Here is a 19,335-nt window from a genome sequence, read left to right as displayed (position 1 = left end):
ATAACATTGAAACTCTGCAACTGCTGCTCTGCTAAAGACCCTGTAAGATGTTTGCAAAAGTAAGTTCTGTTTCAAAGAAACGGAAAATTGCAGATGAGCAATTTAATGCTTTATCTTTAATGACAAACGGACTACTGAGTACTTTGTTTTAAACAAGGATAAAGCGGGTTACCTGTTATGTCTCGAAACTGTCTCAGTTCAATATTAAAAGGCACTTTGAATTCTGTCAGAGGTACTCAATGTATCAAGGAGAAGTGCGGGTGAACAAGATAAAATCTCTTTTTAAAAATCTATGTTTTTGCAGCAAAGTAGTTTTAGAAAGCATGCTGAAGAGAACCGGTCTACTGTAAGGGCCAGCTACCACGTTGCTGAATGCTGAGTGGTAGACCATTCTCTGATGGTGAATTTGTTAAAAACTGTGTGGTTAAAGTAATGGAGGAAATGTGCCCTGGTGTAGTTGCAAAAATCAATGAAGAGATATTCAAATTAAACGGTACATTTCCCATGCAATTTCACTTCATCATTCATCAGCAAGCCTTGTGTAGCAAGGCTCTTCAGTGGGAAAAGCATGATGGGTATTTACATCAGTCATCATGGCCTTGCTCGTCAGTTTCAAAATTTTCTCTCAGAGATAGATACGGAATATGAGGATGTATTGTGCCATGCAGAAGTCAGGTGGCTTAGCAGAGGCAAAGTCCTCAAATGTTTTTTCAGTCTTCATCATAAAATTGGTCTATCTTAAGGAGAAAGGAAAGGGTCAAGAAGCACTTTCTGACCCTAAATGGATTTTTGATTTGGCTTTTTAAACATATATCAGAGCATCTGAACACATTGAATCTAAGGTGGCAGGGGATAGGAAAACTTGTGTGCCACATGTATACCAAATTGAAAGGTTTTGAAGCAAAACTAAACATTTTTGTGAACAAGCCTTTTCCAAGATGAAAATTGTGAAATTGAAGTGTAGGTCAGGCTTACAGATGAACTTTTACACGACTTTAAATGTGTCTGTCACAAACCTGAGCCTGATTCTGTAACTCACATTCTATTGCACTGCCTGACATTTTCTGAGCACCATCCCAGACTGATTGACCCAACCTTGATGGATTTTGTGCATTTTTGGGGTAGATATATTCAAATTCTACTAGAAGACCCATTGTAACAGAGAAGGTAACTGAATTTTTGGACACAGTTCTGCGAGTCAAATGGAATATAACTTGTCATATTTCTTTAGGTTGGTGCCTGAATAATGATTTTCCTTAATTTTATTAGCAACGAATATTTTTATTTGCATTTTAAATGTCCTATAAATATTATGTACCTGGATTATTGTTACTATGACATTAAATGTTTTTGAAATTTTGTATAAGCAACCAATATAGTTTTGGTTACCGTAAACTTTTATTGGAATTGTTTTAATGACTGCACTGGTTTTTGTGGTTGTGAGCCGCCATAAGCCAGCTATGCCAGAAGCGGCGGGATATCAATCCAATAAATAAATGAATAAACTTCCTGGACACTTAGTTTACATATAGCTGCTGTGTGCCGGGGAAATGAGCATTAGAAAGGTGCCACTCTGTAGCTCGTCCTGCTGGGACTTTCAGGTCATGTTTTTAAGAGCTCTGTGCAAGCATTAAAAGAATTCAGCCCCTTCAGAATATGTGCAGCATGCATGAAGTGACACAAAGGTATTCATGCTGGTCCTAATGCAAGGTTCTAATAATAGGGATTAAGACATGAAGGGAGGGAATTAAGGGAGGATACAGAAAGGGAGTGGTCAGAATTTGAACCTGCAGGGACACACCATTTCTATCAAGTCTATGCCAGATTGTTCAGATTCTGACTACCTTACCTGCTAGGCCAGCGGTTTCCACCTGGGTGGCTGGGGATCTTGGCTGGAAAGCACTGTGCTTAGGCAGCAGCCAAGACTAGTAGACTAAGTCTTTTGGTATACTGGAGCAGCTCACCTGTTTCAACGGGTCCAACAGTATCTTGAGAAGTAGGACTGGGGAACCTAAAAACTATGGCTGTGAATTGAGACACTATGTTCTCTACTCCTGTTAGAATATTAAGCATGAAGAACAGACACATATTTCTAACTGAAGGAGGAAACACACATGCCAAAACGAAGACAACACTCGCCTTCCCCCTGGTAGGGACAGACCTGTCCAGAAGTTCAGTAAACAAGGGTTCCAGCCATTCATCCAGAGAGACAATGCTCTACCCACTCCTTGCTCTCTTGAGGAAACAGACTGGAGACAACAGTTGGCATCCATAGCCAAATTTATTTGCACATCAAAACTTTGATTTCCCCCAGAGTATGACCATAGGAGTCATTCTAGGCAGGATTCTAATGCAGGGGTAGTCGACCTGGAGGTGGTTTCAAATGGGTAGCCGTGTTGGTCTGAAGTAGCACAATAAAATCAGAGTCCAGTAGCACTTTCAAGACCAGGGGTAGTCAAACTGCGGCCCTCCAGATGTCCATGGACTACAATTCCCATTCCCTGGCAGGGGCTCATGGGAATTGTAGTCCATGGACATCTGGAGGGCCACAGTTTGACTACCCTTGCTATAATGGATAGGTGGTTTCCATGGGCAGAGGAGAGCCAGCCTCGTGCAGTGGTTAAGAGTGGTGGCCTCTAATCTAGAGAACCGTGTTTGATTCCCCCTTGTCCTCCTCCATAGGCAGCCAGGTGGGTGACCTTAGGCCAGTCTTATTTCTCTCACAGCTCTCTCAGCCTCACCTACCTCACAGCATGCCTTTTGTGGGGAAGGAAGGTGATTGTAAGCCCCTTTGGGTAGTAAAAAGCAGGCTACAATAAAAGAGTTGTTCTTCTTGACGTCACTCCTTTGCAGGCCTGGCCTGAGACCAGTTATTTGGCCAAGCACCAAAGTGACATTGGGGGTAGCGGGGTGGGGGGAAGAGCACAATAAGGCTGCTGGTGCCTCACAGGGGCTTGGTGCAATCCCAGCCACCAAGGGCATAAGAAGTGAGCGCCATCACTTCCCAGACCTGCTCCCCTGCTGGCTGACTGGTAGGCCATGCAGTGACCACTGGGGCCCAGGAGGGGATGGATGGATGGATGGATGGATGGATGGATGGATGGATGGATGGATGGATGGATGATAGCGCTTGCACCAGCCCAGCCAGGGAACTCAGCAGGGAATAGAATCGACCCCCCAAAGCATCCATTTTCTCCAGAAGAACTGCCTTCTGTTGTCTGGAGATGAACTGGAATCCCAAAGGGCACTCCTATCTCCAGGTACATCAGATCATGAGGACAAGACACAAGAGACTAACAATGGCTCATCATAATTTATTTTTATGTTAAAATGTACAGCTTGTCTTTTGTGTGTGTGTGTGTGTGTTTTAAGTGACTGACTAAAAAGGTAACAGATAAATACAAGAGCGTCACTGGATCTATTTTTATACATGAATCAAGCCACTTTTCGGCCCTTACAGTCACTCTGTACAGGTACAAAGGCTACAAAAAAAGGAAGCCATATAAACAGACACAAATACCTTCTGCTTTTTTACATGCGCTTTGTTAAGCTTCAGTCGAGCTATTCACACCCTACTGCTCTATTTATTTCTCTTAAAAAATAACTTCCAATATTTTATAAAGATAGAAAAATCTACAGATGGAATGAAAATGTAAAGTTAGAGGCATTTCCATAAAATAGCAACTTTACACCAAACTCACTATCTTTTTTTTTTTCTTTCTTTTTTTAAAGTCCTGTCAAGTGTTTGGACATATATGAAAATGTTTCAAAACCTTGATAAACACAGATATGCTTCAGTTAAGCAATCAGGGTCTGCATCAAAAACAAAATCTAAAGCAGACTTCCCCTCTCCTCTGGAAAAAAACGAAATTTGTGTCCAGAAGAGGAAGAGGAGGAGGAGGAGTCAGGCAGCACAGTCCTCCAGAATGTTCTCCTTCCCCAGCTCCAGCGGGGAAAGTCATGCACAAGAGCCCAGCAACCGAACTTCCTGGTGGACTGGCGCCTACCCCCCCTGTGAACTGAAATCTGAATAGCTAACACAGGGGTCGTCAAACTGCGGCCCTCCAGATGTCCATGGACTACAATTCCCAGAAGCCCCTGGCAGGGGCTTCTGGGAATTGTGGTCCATGGACATCTGGAGGGCCGCAGTTTGACTACCCCTGAGCTAACAGCTTCTCTCTCTCTCTCTCTCTCTCTTTCTCTCTCTCATTTTTAACAAGATTTTTAATATAATTAACAAAAATATAATTTTTAACCCCGCCCTCCCCTAAATTGGGGTAACCTAATCAAGGCAACAAAACTCCCCCAAGCCCCCCAAATTAAGAAATGGCTTACTGTTAAGCACAACACTCGTACAGGACTACGGAACGCACTGTCACTAACCAAGACATTAGCGGCATGCGGAAAGTGTCGCCTTGTGGAACCAAAGACCATGAAGGCAATGCCCCGAAGCCTTTCCAGGGCAGAGAGGATGGGCAGGGAAGGAAGGGCAGGACGGCAGGGAAGCTCACGGGCCCGGCAAGATATCAGGCAGACCTCAAAACGAGGGTCCACATTGCGAATGGGAGCAGGCACATGACGCATGGCAGCGCACCATCAGCTTGTCCTGCGTCTTTGCAGTCAAACAAACAAGCTTTGCCTCTCTGCAGAACTTGTTACAGAAAGAACAAAAATGGCAGACGAAACAAAAATGTAAAAAAAAAAGAAAAGAAATGAGAACACATTTATATAAGGCTTTCTGCTGCAAACAGTTTTTCGTGGTGCCAACAAATGTTTTTTGCATTCACACCAGTTGCTGGTTTTGAAATCATACCCCCCACATTTTTGCAGGCGAGACCCTAGCACACCAGTTTGGCTTGTCCTGCACCCTGACCATCTACCTGCGCATATAAGAGCCATTCAGGGACTGCTTGGACATGCCCGTGTTCATGTAGCCATGATGTGCTGGAGGGGTGTACATCATGTTGCTGTGGGGGGTCGTCTGCATGGACTGCTGTGCATAGGGCTGGCTCCCCATCATCCCCATTTGCATCTGCATAGGGTACTGGGCAGTCTGATTCATATACCCGTGATTGGCATGGTAGCCACCGTTCATCATGGGCTGGGACATACTATAGCCATTCATAGCATTCAGGGTATTCATATTCATGTTCACAGAATTAACATTGTATGCTGGGGCAGGCATTAGGTTCATGCTCATGTTCATGCCACGCTGCATGGTTAAGGTGCGGGCTGGCCCTTGCATGGCCACAGTCTGGGAGGCACGGCCATACATCTGCGGCTGATGGGCTGCTGCAGCTGGCGGCAGAGAGGCCGTCTTAGTCCTCACCGACACATGGCCCTTGCCAGGCATCTGCGTCTGCAGCCTCTGGGTGTGGGACAGGCCAATATTGGAAGCGGCCATGTTACGCTGCAACAGAGGCGGTGGCAAGTTCATGGGAGGAGGAGTGAGGTTCGGGGGCGGAGTCATGGTAGCCTGGACTTGGGCGCCCCCTGGGACGGAGTGAGGGGCCTGAGAGAGCTGCACGAGCCCCGTGCTACTGAGAGGGGCAGACAAAGAGGCACTATTTGCATAGGAAGTGACGGCAGCAGAATGGCCGTAAGGCAAGGAATGGTCCATCAGCGTGTTGGTCAGCTGCTGCAGCTTGGCAAGGCTGAAGGTGGCGGATGGCTGAGGGTAATGCCCCGCTGCAAAGTCACTCTGGCCCACTCTCTCATACAAGCCAACATTGTTGCTGCTGCTGCTGCCGCCGCCAGCTTCAGGGATGTCGCTTAGCTGCACAGGTGGGGTGAAGCGGGCAGCCATGCTACACTGGGGGAGCTGCTGGCTGCCGCTGGCGGGCCGTTCCACCACGCAGCCCGGAGGGGATTTCACATTGCAAGGGGGTGGAGAGTTGATGCTGGTGGTCTGCCTCATGCTGCAGCCCCCGTTCACGCTGGACATCTGCTGGGTGACCGCACAGCTGCTCTGTGTCATGTGACTGGATGTGAGGTTGCCATACGAACAGCTGTTTTGGCCATTGCTGTTTCCACAGATGCCGTTGCCCATGGTGGAGTCATAGCTACTTGGGTTCTCGTAGTTCTCTGTGGTGCTCTCGATGCTGCCCAGGTCGCTGAACCCACTGTCAACGACCTGCTGCGAATGGTCAGAGACAGAGGGGACGTCCATCATGGGACTGGTTTCCATGTTTTGTAAAGAGGGCACAGAGATGGCACTTTGATCTGGGCTTATCTGAGCATAACTGTTTTCCAGGAGAGGCACGTTTGGACTATTAACAGAGCGAACTGATTGGCTGGGGTGAGAAGGGGCAGAGGAGACGGGGCTGCTGTGGTCGGACTGCTGGCAGTCTTCCAGGGCGATCATCTGGGGGCTTTGGTCGGTATTGCTGTAGGTCTGCAGGCTCTGACAAGCCTCTTGGGTCTCTCCACAGTCCTGGAACACATCTTCCGGTTCGGCTGTCTCTTGCGTCAAAGACTTGACTGCCTGTGCTGTCTCCGAGTCTATTTCCATGGCTTCCACATTGTCATCTTTGAACACAGAATTAGGCTCATCGCTATCCTTTCGGGTGTGATTCTCTGTGTTTTCACCAGCTGACTCAGGCATGGGCTCTGGAACAGTGGAAGCCTCTTTATGGTCACTCTTGGGCTCCGTGGCAAGGTTATCCCTGCAGTCCATTAAGTTCTCCTGATTTGAACTGACACTGTGTTCATTTGAATCTAAAAAAGACTCCTCATTCTCGACTACTTTAAGAGCTTCTTCTGCTGTTGTCTCCTTCTGCCCTTCTGTGGAACTCATGTGGCTCTCATCTTCATCGTCAGCATCGTGATCCTCATTGTGACATTGGCCTTCTTCTTCCTCTTCATCCTCCTCCTGTTCTTCCAGCTGCTCAGGTTCATCTTTCTCCATTTCTGTTTCCTCTTCTTGGTCTTTCTCTTGACTCCTGGTATTTTCTGCCTCTTCTACAACATTGTTCTCTTCTACTTCCTCTACTTTTGTGACCACATTTTCTGTTTTTTCAAATGTCTCTTTGGGTTGCTCTAAACACTCAGATACGGTCTCTCTGGCTTCATCATCAGGTGGCAGAATAGTTTCAGGGTCTTTAATCTCATCCAGGATGGCAGGAACTTGAGATGGGTTCTTTTCGGCCGTTTCTTTCGATTCGTCTCCCATTGCTTGATAGTCAGGCTCCATAGGTGTCTCAGGTGGCGTGTAGAGATTAAGCTTAAAGCCTGTTTTTCTCTCTTTGCTTGTCCGCCATTTTGATGGACATAGTTTCACTCCTTTGGGCCATCCCTGTTTACATATTACTGGCTCAGGATTGTCTTTACTATCATCTTCCAGAATGGCTTCATGCTCTTCTGCATTAACTACAGGTAGGAAGAAAATGAGGAGAGGACAAGGAAAGAACAAGTCAATCAAGGTGAGCCATCCATAAAGGGTTAAGAAAAGCTTAATTCAAGAAAATGTCAGCTATTTCAGGTATTCTTATATTCTTTATGATGGTAGCATGTGCGTCCTTTTCTCACTGATACTGGCACATATAGGCATCTCTCTGATTCTGGACTGCTAAGGCAAACTCGGGTTGCCCGGCTAGAGGATGTGGAATCCACTTAAGTACTTTTTTGAGTGTCCTCCTCACCACCCCAAGAAGGGATTCGTTACAAAAACAGACCACTGCATAAAAATGTAAATGCTAGAAGTAGCACTGACATAAAAAGACATGTTCCTGTTCTAGATAAATAATTTGGTAGTTACAAAAGGAAGATGCGTGACAGTGATTTCCATTGAGGGAAATAATAAACAGGCACAGTTTCACTTGGGTTTAGCACTAATGTGCTTTTTAAAAAGACACACAATGGGGGAAAGCCAGGAGGAGATCTTTTCCGTTTTGTGATCACTCAGATGCATTTCTGTGATCTGGCCAACTGGCCTCTGGGCACTTTGCATCTGGGAATATCCTGGCATGTCTGCCCAACATCCATTTGAGCAAAGATCCTAACATGTGTGAGAAGCAAGCATGACCAGAGAAATGATGGAACACAGCACCCTGTAAAACAACAGCAGCTGTCATGCTCCAGGTTGGTGTGCACAGAGTTCACAAGAACCAAATTTTGACTCAAGAGCTCAAAAGAATAAATTAATTGGCTGTTTTGGGTTTTTTTTTTAAAGAGAAAAGGGTTTTGCCCCCTTTCTCTAATGACTTGGGGTATACGCAAGCAAATATACACCTTCCTAGTCCAATGTAAGAATTTGTTGGATAGATGAGTCCGAAGTCTACAAAGTCAGGTAACCATGTTTTTTAAAAAAGCGGTTGAATTCTCCCATATGTGAAGAACAATTTTCAGCAGGACACCTTTTACAGTCAGAGGAGCTCAGCTGTGGAATGGGCTGCCTAGGGAGTTGGTGAGCAATCTCTCCCAAGTAGAAGCTGGACCAATGCTAGTGTCAGACGCACAGGAAACTCACAACAAAACTTATTCAAAAGAAAAGAGTTTTATTGATTAGCACTATACGCATTGGACTGAAAGTCAAATCTGACCAGAGGCCAGATTTGCCCCAGCTTATCAATACATTTCTCCCGCCCAAAACTTGACAGTTCCCAAGGAGGGGGGTAGGAGAGAAAAGACATGTGTGTTAAAACAACAGGATTCCATTCTCCCAGCCTTGAGAGAGGTGACAACAACCCTGTGAGCCCACAACAAGATAAAGGTTAACATAACATCACTACTCTACTTTATAGCTTACAAACTACAAGGCCAGGGCAAGCAGGCGCCAGGCCCAATCAAGCAGTATAACTGACATGGAGGAACTCAGGCTAATTTATGACAGAGATTCTACAATCCTGACAGCTAGACGTGGATACTCCAGGCTGATCCTGCCTTGAGCAGGGGGTGGGGCAAGGCAGCCTCTGTGGCCCCTTCCAACTCCATCATTCTGTGACTTGCACAAACTTGCTGGCCCAACAAATCCAACACACAATTGCAAAGTGATATGAATGACACATTCAATCCAAGGAATGCATACTTTGAAGGAAGGAGTTAGATTTTATACTTTACTTTTCACTACCTGAAGGAGTCTCAAAGCAGCTTACAATCCTCTTCCCTTCCTCTCCCCACAATGGACACCCTCTGAGGAAGGTGGGGCTGAGAGACCCCTGATATTTGGTTGAGGTTGACGGGAACTAACAACATCCACCAGGCACACAAACCTCTCTCCCATGAATCCATAAGCCTGAATTGCCCAACCATGGGTCTGTTTGATTGTTATTTTGTTAAAATGTTATTTTCTCTGTTATTACTACTATAATTATTGTTACTCCATCGGGCATAGTTTCTGTGATGTATCATTCTTTTCTGTTTCATGTGAACCGCCCTGAGCTGCAGGGGAGGGCAATATATAAAGGCTATTAAATAAATAAATAAATAAATAAATAAATACATACATACATACATACATACAATATTACTGCTCTGTGAGAATGACTCAACCAGGACTGAGACTAGCCCAAGGTCACCCAACTGGCTGCAAGTGGAGGAATGGGGAATCAAACCCAGCTAGCCAGATTAGAAGCTGCCGCCCTTAACCACTACACCAAGCTGACTCCAATTTGATGTCTGTTTTCTTTTTCAATGGCTAATTCAAGGAATGCTAATATCTGAGGACTCAGAACAAGTTTAGAGTCCAGTGGCTCATCCCTTGAATAAAACCTGGTTGGTCTTCAAGGTGCCCTTGCTGGACTCTAAATTTGTTCTGCTGTTTCAGACCAACATGGCAGAGCACTTGAATCTATCTGAGGTCTCAAGCTGTGTGTGTGTGCGCTCTCTCTCTCTCTCTCTCGTGCGCTCACACACAGAGCAATCATTTTAAAAACCCCATTGAAAAAGTTGCTGAGGCACTTAAACTCTCATAATTTATTTATTTCGATTTTTTATTTTTATACTGCCCATTCTTTACGGCTCTGGGTGGTAACATTTTTGATAACTACAAGTTGACCAGGCTCTTATTCTGGAGCTTCTTAGAGGCAAACACTGGCAGCAGCACCAGAAAAAAAATGCTCCCCGATTTCATAGAATCTTTCATAGAACCTGATTCGCCCCTCCGAGTGGCAATCAAGGGCCAAGTGGCTTCACGTGGCTCCCCATTGGCTACTTGGCCTGTCCTCCGAGGAGCGCTCCGGGGAGTCCATCGGCTGCCATAGCAGACGTCCTGCCGCAAGTCTCAGCCGGGGGGGGCGGGTGGGGGGCCCCGGCCTTCTCCTGGCCCCGGGAAGAGCCTCGCTGCATCCCCACACCGCCTCAGCTAGCGCTCGCTGTATTCACAGCACAACGGGCTTAATTTCTAGTCATAGAATAGTAAGAGTTGGAAGGGACCTCCTGGGTCATCTAGTCCAGCCCCCTGCACTATGCAGGACACTCACAACCCTATCACTCATCCACTGTCACCTCCCGGAGCAGCTAAACTGCCTTGCCCGCAGGCTTGCTATCCAAAGAAGGCCAGGCACCCAAAGGAAGGAGAATGGACAGTGAGAGTCTGTGCCCAGCTGAGCCTCTTCCCTTCCTCATAGGCTTGGCAGGACGGCACTTCCTAAGGCTCTTGGGCTCCTCTGCTTCTCTTCTTCCTGGGAGAGTGGCGTGCTGTCCTCCACAGGGAGTTCCTTCCCTCTCTTCCGTAGTCTAAGAACATCAAGAAGTATGAGCAGAATTCTTTCTGGCTGGGCAGAATGGTGAGAGGAGGAGGACAGGACAAGGAACGGGAAAGTTTGTCCGTGTTCACTCCCAACAGGAAGAGTCACCTCACAGGAGAGCAGTTTTTTAAAAATTCTGAATTACCCAACTGAAGCAACATTTGGAAACGCAGCTACAGAATTCTAAGGGGAACCGTACGTGCAAACTGCTTAATGCAGTGGTCCCCAACCCCCGATCTGGGCACCGGTACCGGTCCGTGGATCATTCGGTACCGGGCCGCGGCTCCTCCTCGTCCTCCTTCCCAACTGTTGCCTCGGGGGCTGCCCTGCCACTCTGCTGCCGGCTCACCTTTGGTGCTCTCTAGCAGCCGCCATGGCTGGGACTCCCCCTCAGCGTGGCACTGCGCAGCTGCTGCTGGCAGCGCCCCCCAGCAGGCAGCGGGAAGTCAGGGGTGCCGGTGGGAAAGCTAGCGGAGCAGGGGCTCAGGTGGAGGTGGCGACGTCCCTCGGCAAAAGACTACCCCCCCCCCCGGTCCTCAGTAAAATTGTCAAGCGTTGACCAGTCCCCGGTAATAAAAAGGTTGGGGACCACTGGCTTAATGTACCAAATGAAGAACAGATTTGTCAACGTTTAGACAAAACTAAAACCAGAGTCTAAGATGATAATTGCCAAAAGAGTTTTAAAGATATATGTTATTTAGAATGTAAAGGAAAAAAAACACAAAAGCTTTCAGCAAGAGCCTGCCCATTGAACAAGACCCAGTTCACACTCACCTCTACAACGAATGTCATTGTGGTAGCACTGATTGTCTCTTCCTGGCTCCTCTTCCTTTGCCCCCTTCTCCTCTTTCTCCCCGGGCGGAGGCTGGAATGCTGGGAGAGCCCCAGGTTCCAAGTCTTCATCCTCCCCGTCCGTCTCACAAGTGGGCTCCAGCTCTGGCATCGCCCGGTCTTCTTCGGAGTTATCAAAGGGCTCATTCAGCACTTCTGTGGTTTCAGAAATTGTCTCGGTTGTGACGCTGCTATTAATCCTTCTGCGTTTGCGGCCCCTTTTCTTCTTTAACGTGAAAGGTCTCTAAAAACAACGTCAAAGAATGAAAGTCAGGCAGAAGAGTTAATATGCTTCCAGGTAAACCAGCCCAGTCTTATGATGTACATCAGGGGTATCCAAACTGCAGATATCCATGGACTACAATTCCCATGAGCCCCTGCCAGCGTTTGCTGTGCCCCTGATGTACATTCGTGGCAAATTAGTTTGGATATTATTTGTTTATTTAAAACATTTATTAGCCGGCTTTTTATCTCGTGGAGAGCAAGGCTGCTTACAAACATAGATAAAACATAGATAAGGTAAAGGTAAAGGTATCCCCCTGCGCAAGCACCAAGATTTGTCTGACCCCTGGGGTGACGCCCTCCAGCGTTTTCTTGGCAGATTCAATACAGGGTGGTTTTGCCATTCCCTTCCCCAGTCATTACCGTTTTACCCCCCAGTAAGCTGGGTACTCATTTTACCGACCTCGGAAGGATCGAACTCCCAGCCTCATGGGCAGAGCTTTCAGTCTGCTGCCTTACCACCCTGCGCCACAAGAGGCTCTTCAAAACATAGATAAAACCCCATAAAAACACAACATTTCAAATCACAATTCAGGACTGCCCGTACCAAACACAGCCCTAAACAAAACTTTGTTCAACTGCCTCCTAAAGATGGAAAGTGAAGGGGGGGGGGCAGGCATATCTCCCTGAAGAGGTCATTTCATAATTGTGGGCTACCACTGAAAAGGCCCTCTTTTGTGTACCCACAGAACAAGCTTCTTTGACTGATGGGACAGTAAGGAGGGGCTCTCATAGAATTAAAAAGTTGGAAAGGACCTCCAGGGTCCAACCCCCTGCACAATGTCAGGGGTGCCGGTGGGAAAGCAAGCGGAGCAGGGGCTCAGGCGGCGGCGACATCCTTCAGCAAAAGACTACCCCCCCTCCCCGGGCCTCAGTAAAATTGTCAAGCATTGACCGGTCCATGGTGATAAAAAGATTGGGGACCACTGCTTTAAAAGTCAAAATCAACGCCCTGACTTGGGCCCAGGAGTGGCTTGCAAGCCAATATTAGTGCTGCAATATCAGGGTCACATGCCCCTGACAGATGGCACAGACCAGTAGTCTAGCTGCTGTGCTCTGTGCTAACTACAGCCTCCAAACACTCATCATAGGTAGTCCCAAGGAGAATGCATAACAGTGGCCCAGTCTACAAGTAACTAAGGCATGCCCCAGAGGGACAGACCAGAATGAATGGGATGAAATTAATTCAAAAGAAATTCCATCTAAACATCTGGAAGAAGTTCCTGTCAGTTAGAGCGGTTTCTCAGCGGAACAGGGTCCTCAGGCAGTGGTGGGTTCTCCAGCTTTGGAAATTTTTAAACAGAGGCTGGAGAGCCATCTGACGGAGAGGAATGAGAGTGTCCTGCATAGTGCAGGGGGTTGGACTAGATGGTCCATGAGGTCCCCTCCAACTCTATTCTTCTAAGATTCTATGCTTTTATGATTCTATGATTATTGATCTTGACTCAGCAGAACTTCTACATTTATTCCACTGAATCACATCCTCCTCCTCATGAGCAGTTTTTGGTGTGTTTGAGGAGCTGGCAGTGAAGGACTCAAAAGCATTAACTTGTTCCACTATGCACATCACCTTATGTCCCATCCCTGCTTTATAGTCCTGTAAACTGAACTCATACAGTCGCAAGAATGCTGAGGAAACATAGAGACTTTGGCCATTTTACCTATTGAGCAAATAATACTTTTATGGTGCAGCTTTAAAAATGTCAGAATTATAGCCACAATTTAGATTTCCATTCCGATCTGCAGATTTCTTTGAATATTTACAGAACAAAAGAGCCACCAACACAACAACAACAAAAAATTAAGACTCATTTAAAAAACTCATGATAGTCAGTTCATAGTCTGAGGGAGAGTGCTTGCACTCGAAAGCTCACGCCATGAATAAACCTTTGTGGGTCTTAAAGGTGCCCCTGGCCTCTGATTTTATTGTACCTCATATGGATTACGGCAGAGGGACATTTCAGTGGCCTAATTCACACAAGAAGAGAAATAGAATGGGGAGGAAAGGGCTGCCATGTAATCTCCCCCTGAGTCTCCAGTCTGAGTTTCCCTTCACATATCTGAAGACATGGCTCTGGAAAGCTCACTATGCTACAATTCCCAAAGGCCAGTCCTCTCCCACACTCAATGAACACTCCATACCACACCTTCTTGACACCCATCTCTCCACTTCCACGCCCTCATTTGTCACCATGCCACCACAACCCCCCCCCCACACACAACACACACATTCAACCCCATGCCCTTACAGACTGGACAACCCCTCCTCTTCCTCTTCCCACTGAAGCTCTAGTGCCCGTTGTTCTAAAACCTACAAAGTCTCCTGAGTGCCCCTCGTGCCACAACTCTCTGCAATCACACACCCTCATGCCCAGCCACACAACCACAACCCAAACAACACAGCCATGCATCCACGTGTCCTTCCAGAATCACCCTCTCCTGACTTACTTGTACCACCCCCACACTCTAGTGCCCGTTGTATTCCTATCTGTTATCAGATGTCGACCTCTATATCTCATATCAGGTGGCACTTTTTGCTGTGGCTGCCAGGAAGATTTGAGCTCATGCATTTTTACAGGAGCCTCCACCTTGATACACCATTTTAACCCTTTTATTGTAACTTAGTAGTCCATGTTTACATTTTTAGGTACACAGTATTGGAGAAATGTTGTTTTATTTATTTATATTTGTGCCATATTGTTTTAATTGTGTTTTGTAACGGCCTTTGGCTACATACAATAAATGTTATCGTATCGTATTCCTGGATACAGCAGGCTTTGCCCCTAGTTTCAGTATAAAAAACAACAACAGAGGAGCAGGGAAGGGGCTTCTGGGAGAAAAGTAAGATGTTTCCACCCAGGACCTGTTGTGCTCCGGAAATCACACCTACGGGAAAGCGAGGGAAATTATCTCGGTTACAAGGGAGATGGTTATTTAGCTTAGGCTGGCTTTTGGTGAGCCCTTTTAAAAATGGCTCCACCACAAGATCCAAGGGAAGGACTCAAGTGATCCAGTAAGCAGCAGAAAAACTTACAATTAGCATTGTTGGAGCAAGATGGTGCAAGAATGTGCTTGGTTTAAGTGCACAGAATGATGTCTCTGATTCAAATTCATTCATTCGTTCATTCATTCATTCATTCATTCAATTTCACATACTGCCCCTCACTGTGATGTCTTGGGGCGGCAATCCTGATCATATTACTTTGATTATTGGATGTCCTATCCTGTTAACTGCATTAGATTGTGCCTCAGTGACAAGAGGAGATACTATACATCAGAGGTAGTCAACCTAAACAAGAACTAAGAAAGGCATAGCATGGAAGGTAAAAGCCAGGGGTAGTCAAACTGCGGCCCTCCAGATATTCATGGACTGCAATTCCCATGAGCCCCTGCCAGCAAATGCTCATGGGACTTGTAGTCCATGGACATCCGGAGGACCACAGGTTGACTACCCCTGCTATACATAAGGTAAATAAAATACAAAAGTAGCAAAACCATGAAGCTCCCTTATGATGGTGGTGCGATCCACAGAACACCACCCCACTGCTGACTCCTAGAAAAACCTAGCCAGCTCACTGTGCTCTCCTGCATTCTGCCAAGTTGCAGGTCAACAGAGTGAGCCTGATGGTATTCTGCAAAAGTAAACCAACAGAGAGCAATACTGGCAGGACAAATACATATTAATAGCACTTGCAACCAGCAGAGGGCTCTGCTTTGACACAATTCCTCTTCTTAGCGGTAACCCTTCTAATGGGAAGAGCAGCAGCATCTGAAAGAGCAGCAGCATTTAAAAGGAAAGAAAAGGGAACATTTATAGGCTCAGCAAACAAATACATCCCCACCGCCCACCGCACTTCCGCAGACTAGCTAAAGACCATCACTGTGTGATAATCCAGTCTGAACACATTTTAAAGCATGCAGCTGACCTTTCTCTTTACAGCAAGCAATGGGGCTTTTGCCAGCCTGGGAGGAGAACTTGGATGAAGCCCATCTCCATCCTTTTCCTCCTCCTCTTCGTCCTCGTCCTCTTCTTCCTCCTTCTCCTCCTCCTCCTCCTCCTCCTCCTCCTCCTCACTGCTCTCTTTTGGTGAGCCTGTGGGCTGCCCTCGCTCTGCTGATACCATGCCTTTCTCTGGAGGCCGCAGATATTTTTTCTTAGGCTGTACTTTTGCTGCCGACTGCCTGCTGTTAGCTCTTGCGGACAACGCCTCTTGCTCTTCCTTCTCCCAACAGCTTGCTTGCTCCATCAGCCGCTCCGCCTAAGAGCCAAAGAGGTTAAAATAATGGTTCGTCAGCCATTCTTTAAGCTCAGCCAAAAAGAAACAGCTACAACAGGTCAGGGCCAATTAGCATCGAAGGCTGCCCTAGCAGATCCATTTCAATGGCTCTTCTACAAGCAGCAGGATAACAAACCAAGGAAGATTGCATTTCATGGGATATTTAACACTATTAATGATGCAGCAAATTGATTTTAGTTCTCCTGCACTACATAACATGCCCTCTGACATGCATCACATTGAACAGCTTCACAGACACAAAGGATCAATTGACACCCACGGCCGTTGAATCTGGCACAGAGTTCATGCCAGCAGCAGTTCAGGAAGCAATGAAAGCCAAAACGACGCCATGCATCTCCCAAACTTTACCGTTCCTACAGGCATGATGGATTCTGAACTCTCAATTCCACAAACCGTCTGAACCCAAAAGGCAAAAGCTACCAAACCTCATTAAAGATTTAACTTTCCTCTACGTATTAATCATGCTGGTCAAATGCACAATTAGTAGAATCGCAGAGTTGGAAGGCACCTCCAGGGTCATCAACTGCAACCCCCTGCACAATGCAGGACTCGCTGGCTTGAAATGATGAGCCTGCAACTCACACATTTTACAAGTTCCCCTGGACTGTGCTAAATGGGCTCGCAATGGCACAACAAGATGCTGCATCGTGCACAACACCTGCTGCTAATGTACACATGGCTTTGACTCTACAGGCAGCACCATCCAAAATACAGCTGAATAACCACCCCCAAGAGGTGCCAGAACACTGGGCAGCTCCAGGAACGCTCTGTAGCCATCTGGAACAAAAGGCAGTAGTGCAATCCCTGGGTCCGCCTCACCAATGTCTAAAAACCCAAGAGCTATTTTATATATTTACTAGAACTTAAGCCCGCTGTAACCAAAATACAGCGGGCGCTAGCAGCCCTCCTTGTGCCCTGCCACCCCCCTCCCTGCCACAAAGCCCTCTCCCCCGTCCCCAAGATCCCAGCTTCGTGGCAGGGAAAGGAGCTGGGCCGCCGCATCTCCGATGGATCGGCCCAGCTCCTTTCCCCGCTCTGAAGCCTCACGTGGTCGGCCAGCTCACTCGGTTGAGCCGTTCACGTCTGGGACGGACTGACACTTGAGGGGCCGCTTCAAGTTTTATCCCGGACTCACCCCGCCCCTTTCTCCGCCCACATAGCCCTTACGGCTTTATTTTTACCGCTCCCGCAGAGAGGTTTACAGATGTGTTTTATGGATTTTTGGTGATGATGACGATGATAAAGAAGAGATGGTTTTTATACCCACTTTTTACTACACTAAGGAGTCTAAAAGCGGCTTACAATCGCCTTCCTCTCCCAACAACAGTCACCCTGTGAGGCTGGTGGGGCTGAGAGAGTTCTGACTACTCTGTGAAAACAGCAGTATCAAGGCTGTGATTAGCCCAAAGTTACCAAGCTGGCTGCATGTGGAGGAGCGGGGAACCAAACCCAGCTTACCAGATTAGAAGCCACCTCTCTTAACCATTACATCAACCTGGATTTGCATTAATTTTTTTATACCCTGCTTTTCTCCCAAGGTGGGACTCAAAGCAGCTCAGAATATTGATCTTCTCTCCTCCACAACTACAACCACCTTGTGAGGTAGGCTAGGCCAAGAGTTTCTGAGAGGCCAAAGTAAACCAGTGAGCTTCAATGGAAGAAGTGGGGATTTGAGTTCAAGGTGCCCCCCGTCCTTGCCTGCCAGGCTTTTCACTATCTCACACATAATCCCATGGACTCTCCATGCTGTCACTTGCTATAAGTATGCTCCTGATGCGTAATTACTACATCATTTAACATGTCATGAACTGATGCTTTGTTTAAGCTGTTTCAAATTTCTGTGATCCAACCCTACTGCTTTGTTTATTGGAATTCCCATCCTATTGATTGTGTTGACTTGCACGGTGTAATCTATCTTCAGTCTGTGAGAAGGTTTACTTCTGGGTAGAAGGATGCACACAAATGTTTATGCGTTGCATAAAACTTTGTTGATCTCAAAAGTGCCCCATGACTCAAACTTTGTTCTAGCACTACTCACCAGAATCTATAAACAAATGAAGGTATTTTGTCCCTAGTCTCTATTTTCTTCTTCATGAGAATGATGCATGTGTGACTCTCCAAATTTCTCTCGGTATGAAATGCTGCTCCTCCTTGGCTGGCTTTCCCTTCCACAGCCCTCCCTTCTATCTAGGACCTTTTTTATAGCATGAATCCTTGGGGTTCAGCTTCAGCAGGGCCAGTTCACCCAAATTCAGGTCCAATTTTGCCCTGCTCGTTCACAACCCTGTACAGGACAAGGGAGATTTCCAACCTGATTTCCAAATTTTAAAGTTGCAAGCAATTGTGATTCCATGGCAGAATGCATATTAATGGAAATGACAATCGCTCCCCTTCCTTACAAACCAAAAAGGAGTTTTGTGGCACTTGTGTTGCAGACCGATTTGCAACACAAATAATTGCTAATCAGAATTTAACTGTTTTAACTAAGCAGACTTTGTTATGGCTTTTGTGAATGGTCACTGTGCTTATTTTGGTTTTTTAACTTCTACATTGAAAAGTCACAAACAGTACCTCCTTAACTTCACAGTTCACAATACCCCCCCTCCCACACACACACCATATACAAACAAGCATAGCTACAAACTGAGAGCCAGTTTGGTGTAGTGGTTAGGAGTGTGGACTTCTAATCTGGCATGCTGGATTCGATTCTGCACTCCCCCACATGCAGCCAGGTGGGTGACCTTGGGCTCGCCACGGCGCTGATAAAACTGTTCTGACCGAGCAGTGATATCAGGGCTCTCTCAGCCTCACCCACCTCACAGGGTGTCTGTTGTGGGGAGAGGAAAGGGAAGGCAATTGTAATCCGCTTTGAGACTCCTTCAAGTAGAGAAAAGCGGCATATAAGAACCAACTCTTCTTCAGTAATATCAGGGCTCTCTCAGCCTCACCCACCTCACAGGGTGTCCGTTGTGGGGAGAGGAAAGGGAAGGCGACTGTAAGCCGCTTTGAGACTCCTTCAGGTAGAGAAGAGCGGCATATAAGAACCAACTCTTCTTCTTCTTCTACATCTGCTTCATGAAATAGGCTCTGGGTATGACACTTATGCTATAGTAAATCTGCTTGCCTCTAAGGGGGCCAAAGACTCCCTTTGAGTTATGCTGCAGTAGATTACTCCTCTGAAATTTATCTCCAGAAATGAAGACCTCAGCAGGGCTTGGCCAACGAGTTTATTTTCAATG

General features: G+C 46.7%; 1 protein-coding gene across 10 annotated transcripts in view; it reads right to left on the bottom strand.

The window, feature by feature from the left end:
* Nucleotides 1-4,140: 4,140 nt before the first annotated feature.
* The window catches only part of KAT6B (lysine acetyltransferase 6B), a 139,881-nt gene continuing 124,686 nt past the window's right edge, over nucleotides 4,141-19,335 (bottom strand). For all 10 annotated transcript variants that reach the window (XM_077346011.1, XM_077346009.1, XM_077346012.1 and 7 more), the window contains exons 15-17: nucleotides 15,725-16,057; nucleotides 11,460-11,760; nucleotides 4,141-7,368 (exon numbers count right to left, since the gene is read on the bottom strand). In XM_077346011.1, the coding sequence (XP_077202126.1) occupies nucleotides 4,877-7,368; nucleotides 11,460-11,760; nucleotides 15,725-16,057 (3,126 nt within the window). In that variant the 3' untranslated portion in view covers nucleotides 4,141-4,876. The remainder of the gene's footprint in view (nucleotides 7,369-11,459; nucleotides 11,761-15,724; nucleotides 16,058-19,335) is intronic.

This window comes from Paroedura picta, chromosome 7 (assembly GCF_049243985.1).
Source record: "Paroedura picta isolate Pp20150507F chromosome 7, Ppicta_v3.0, whole genome shotgun sequence".
NCBI classification, from domain to species: Eukaryota; Metazoa; Chordata; class Lepidosauria; order Squamata; family Gekkonidae; genus Paroedura; species Paroedura picta.
This window is presented reverse-complemented; position numbering and strand designations above follow the sequence as displayed.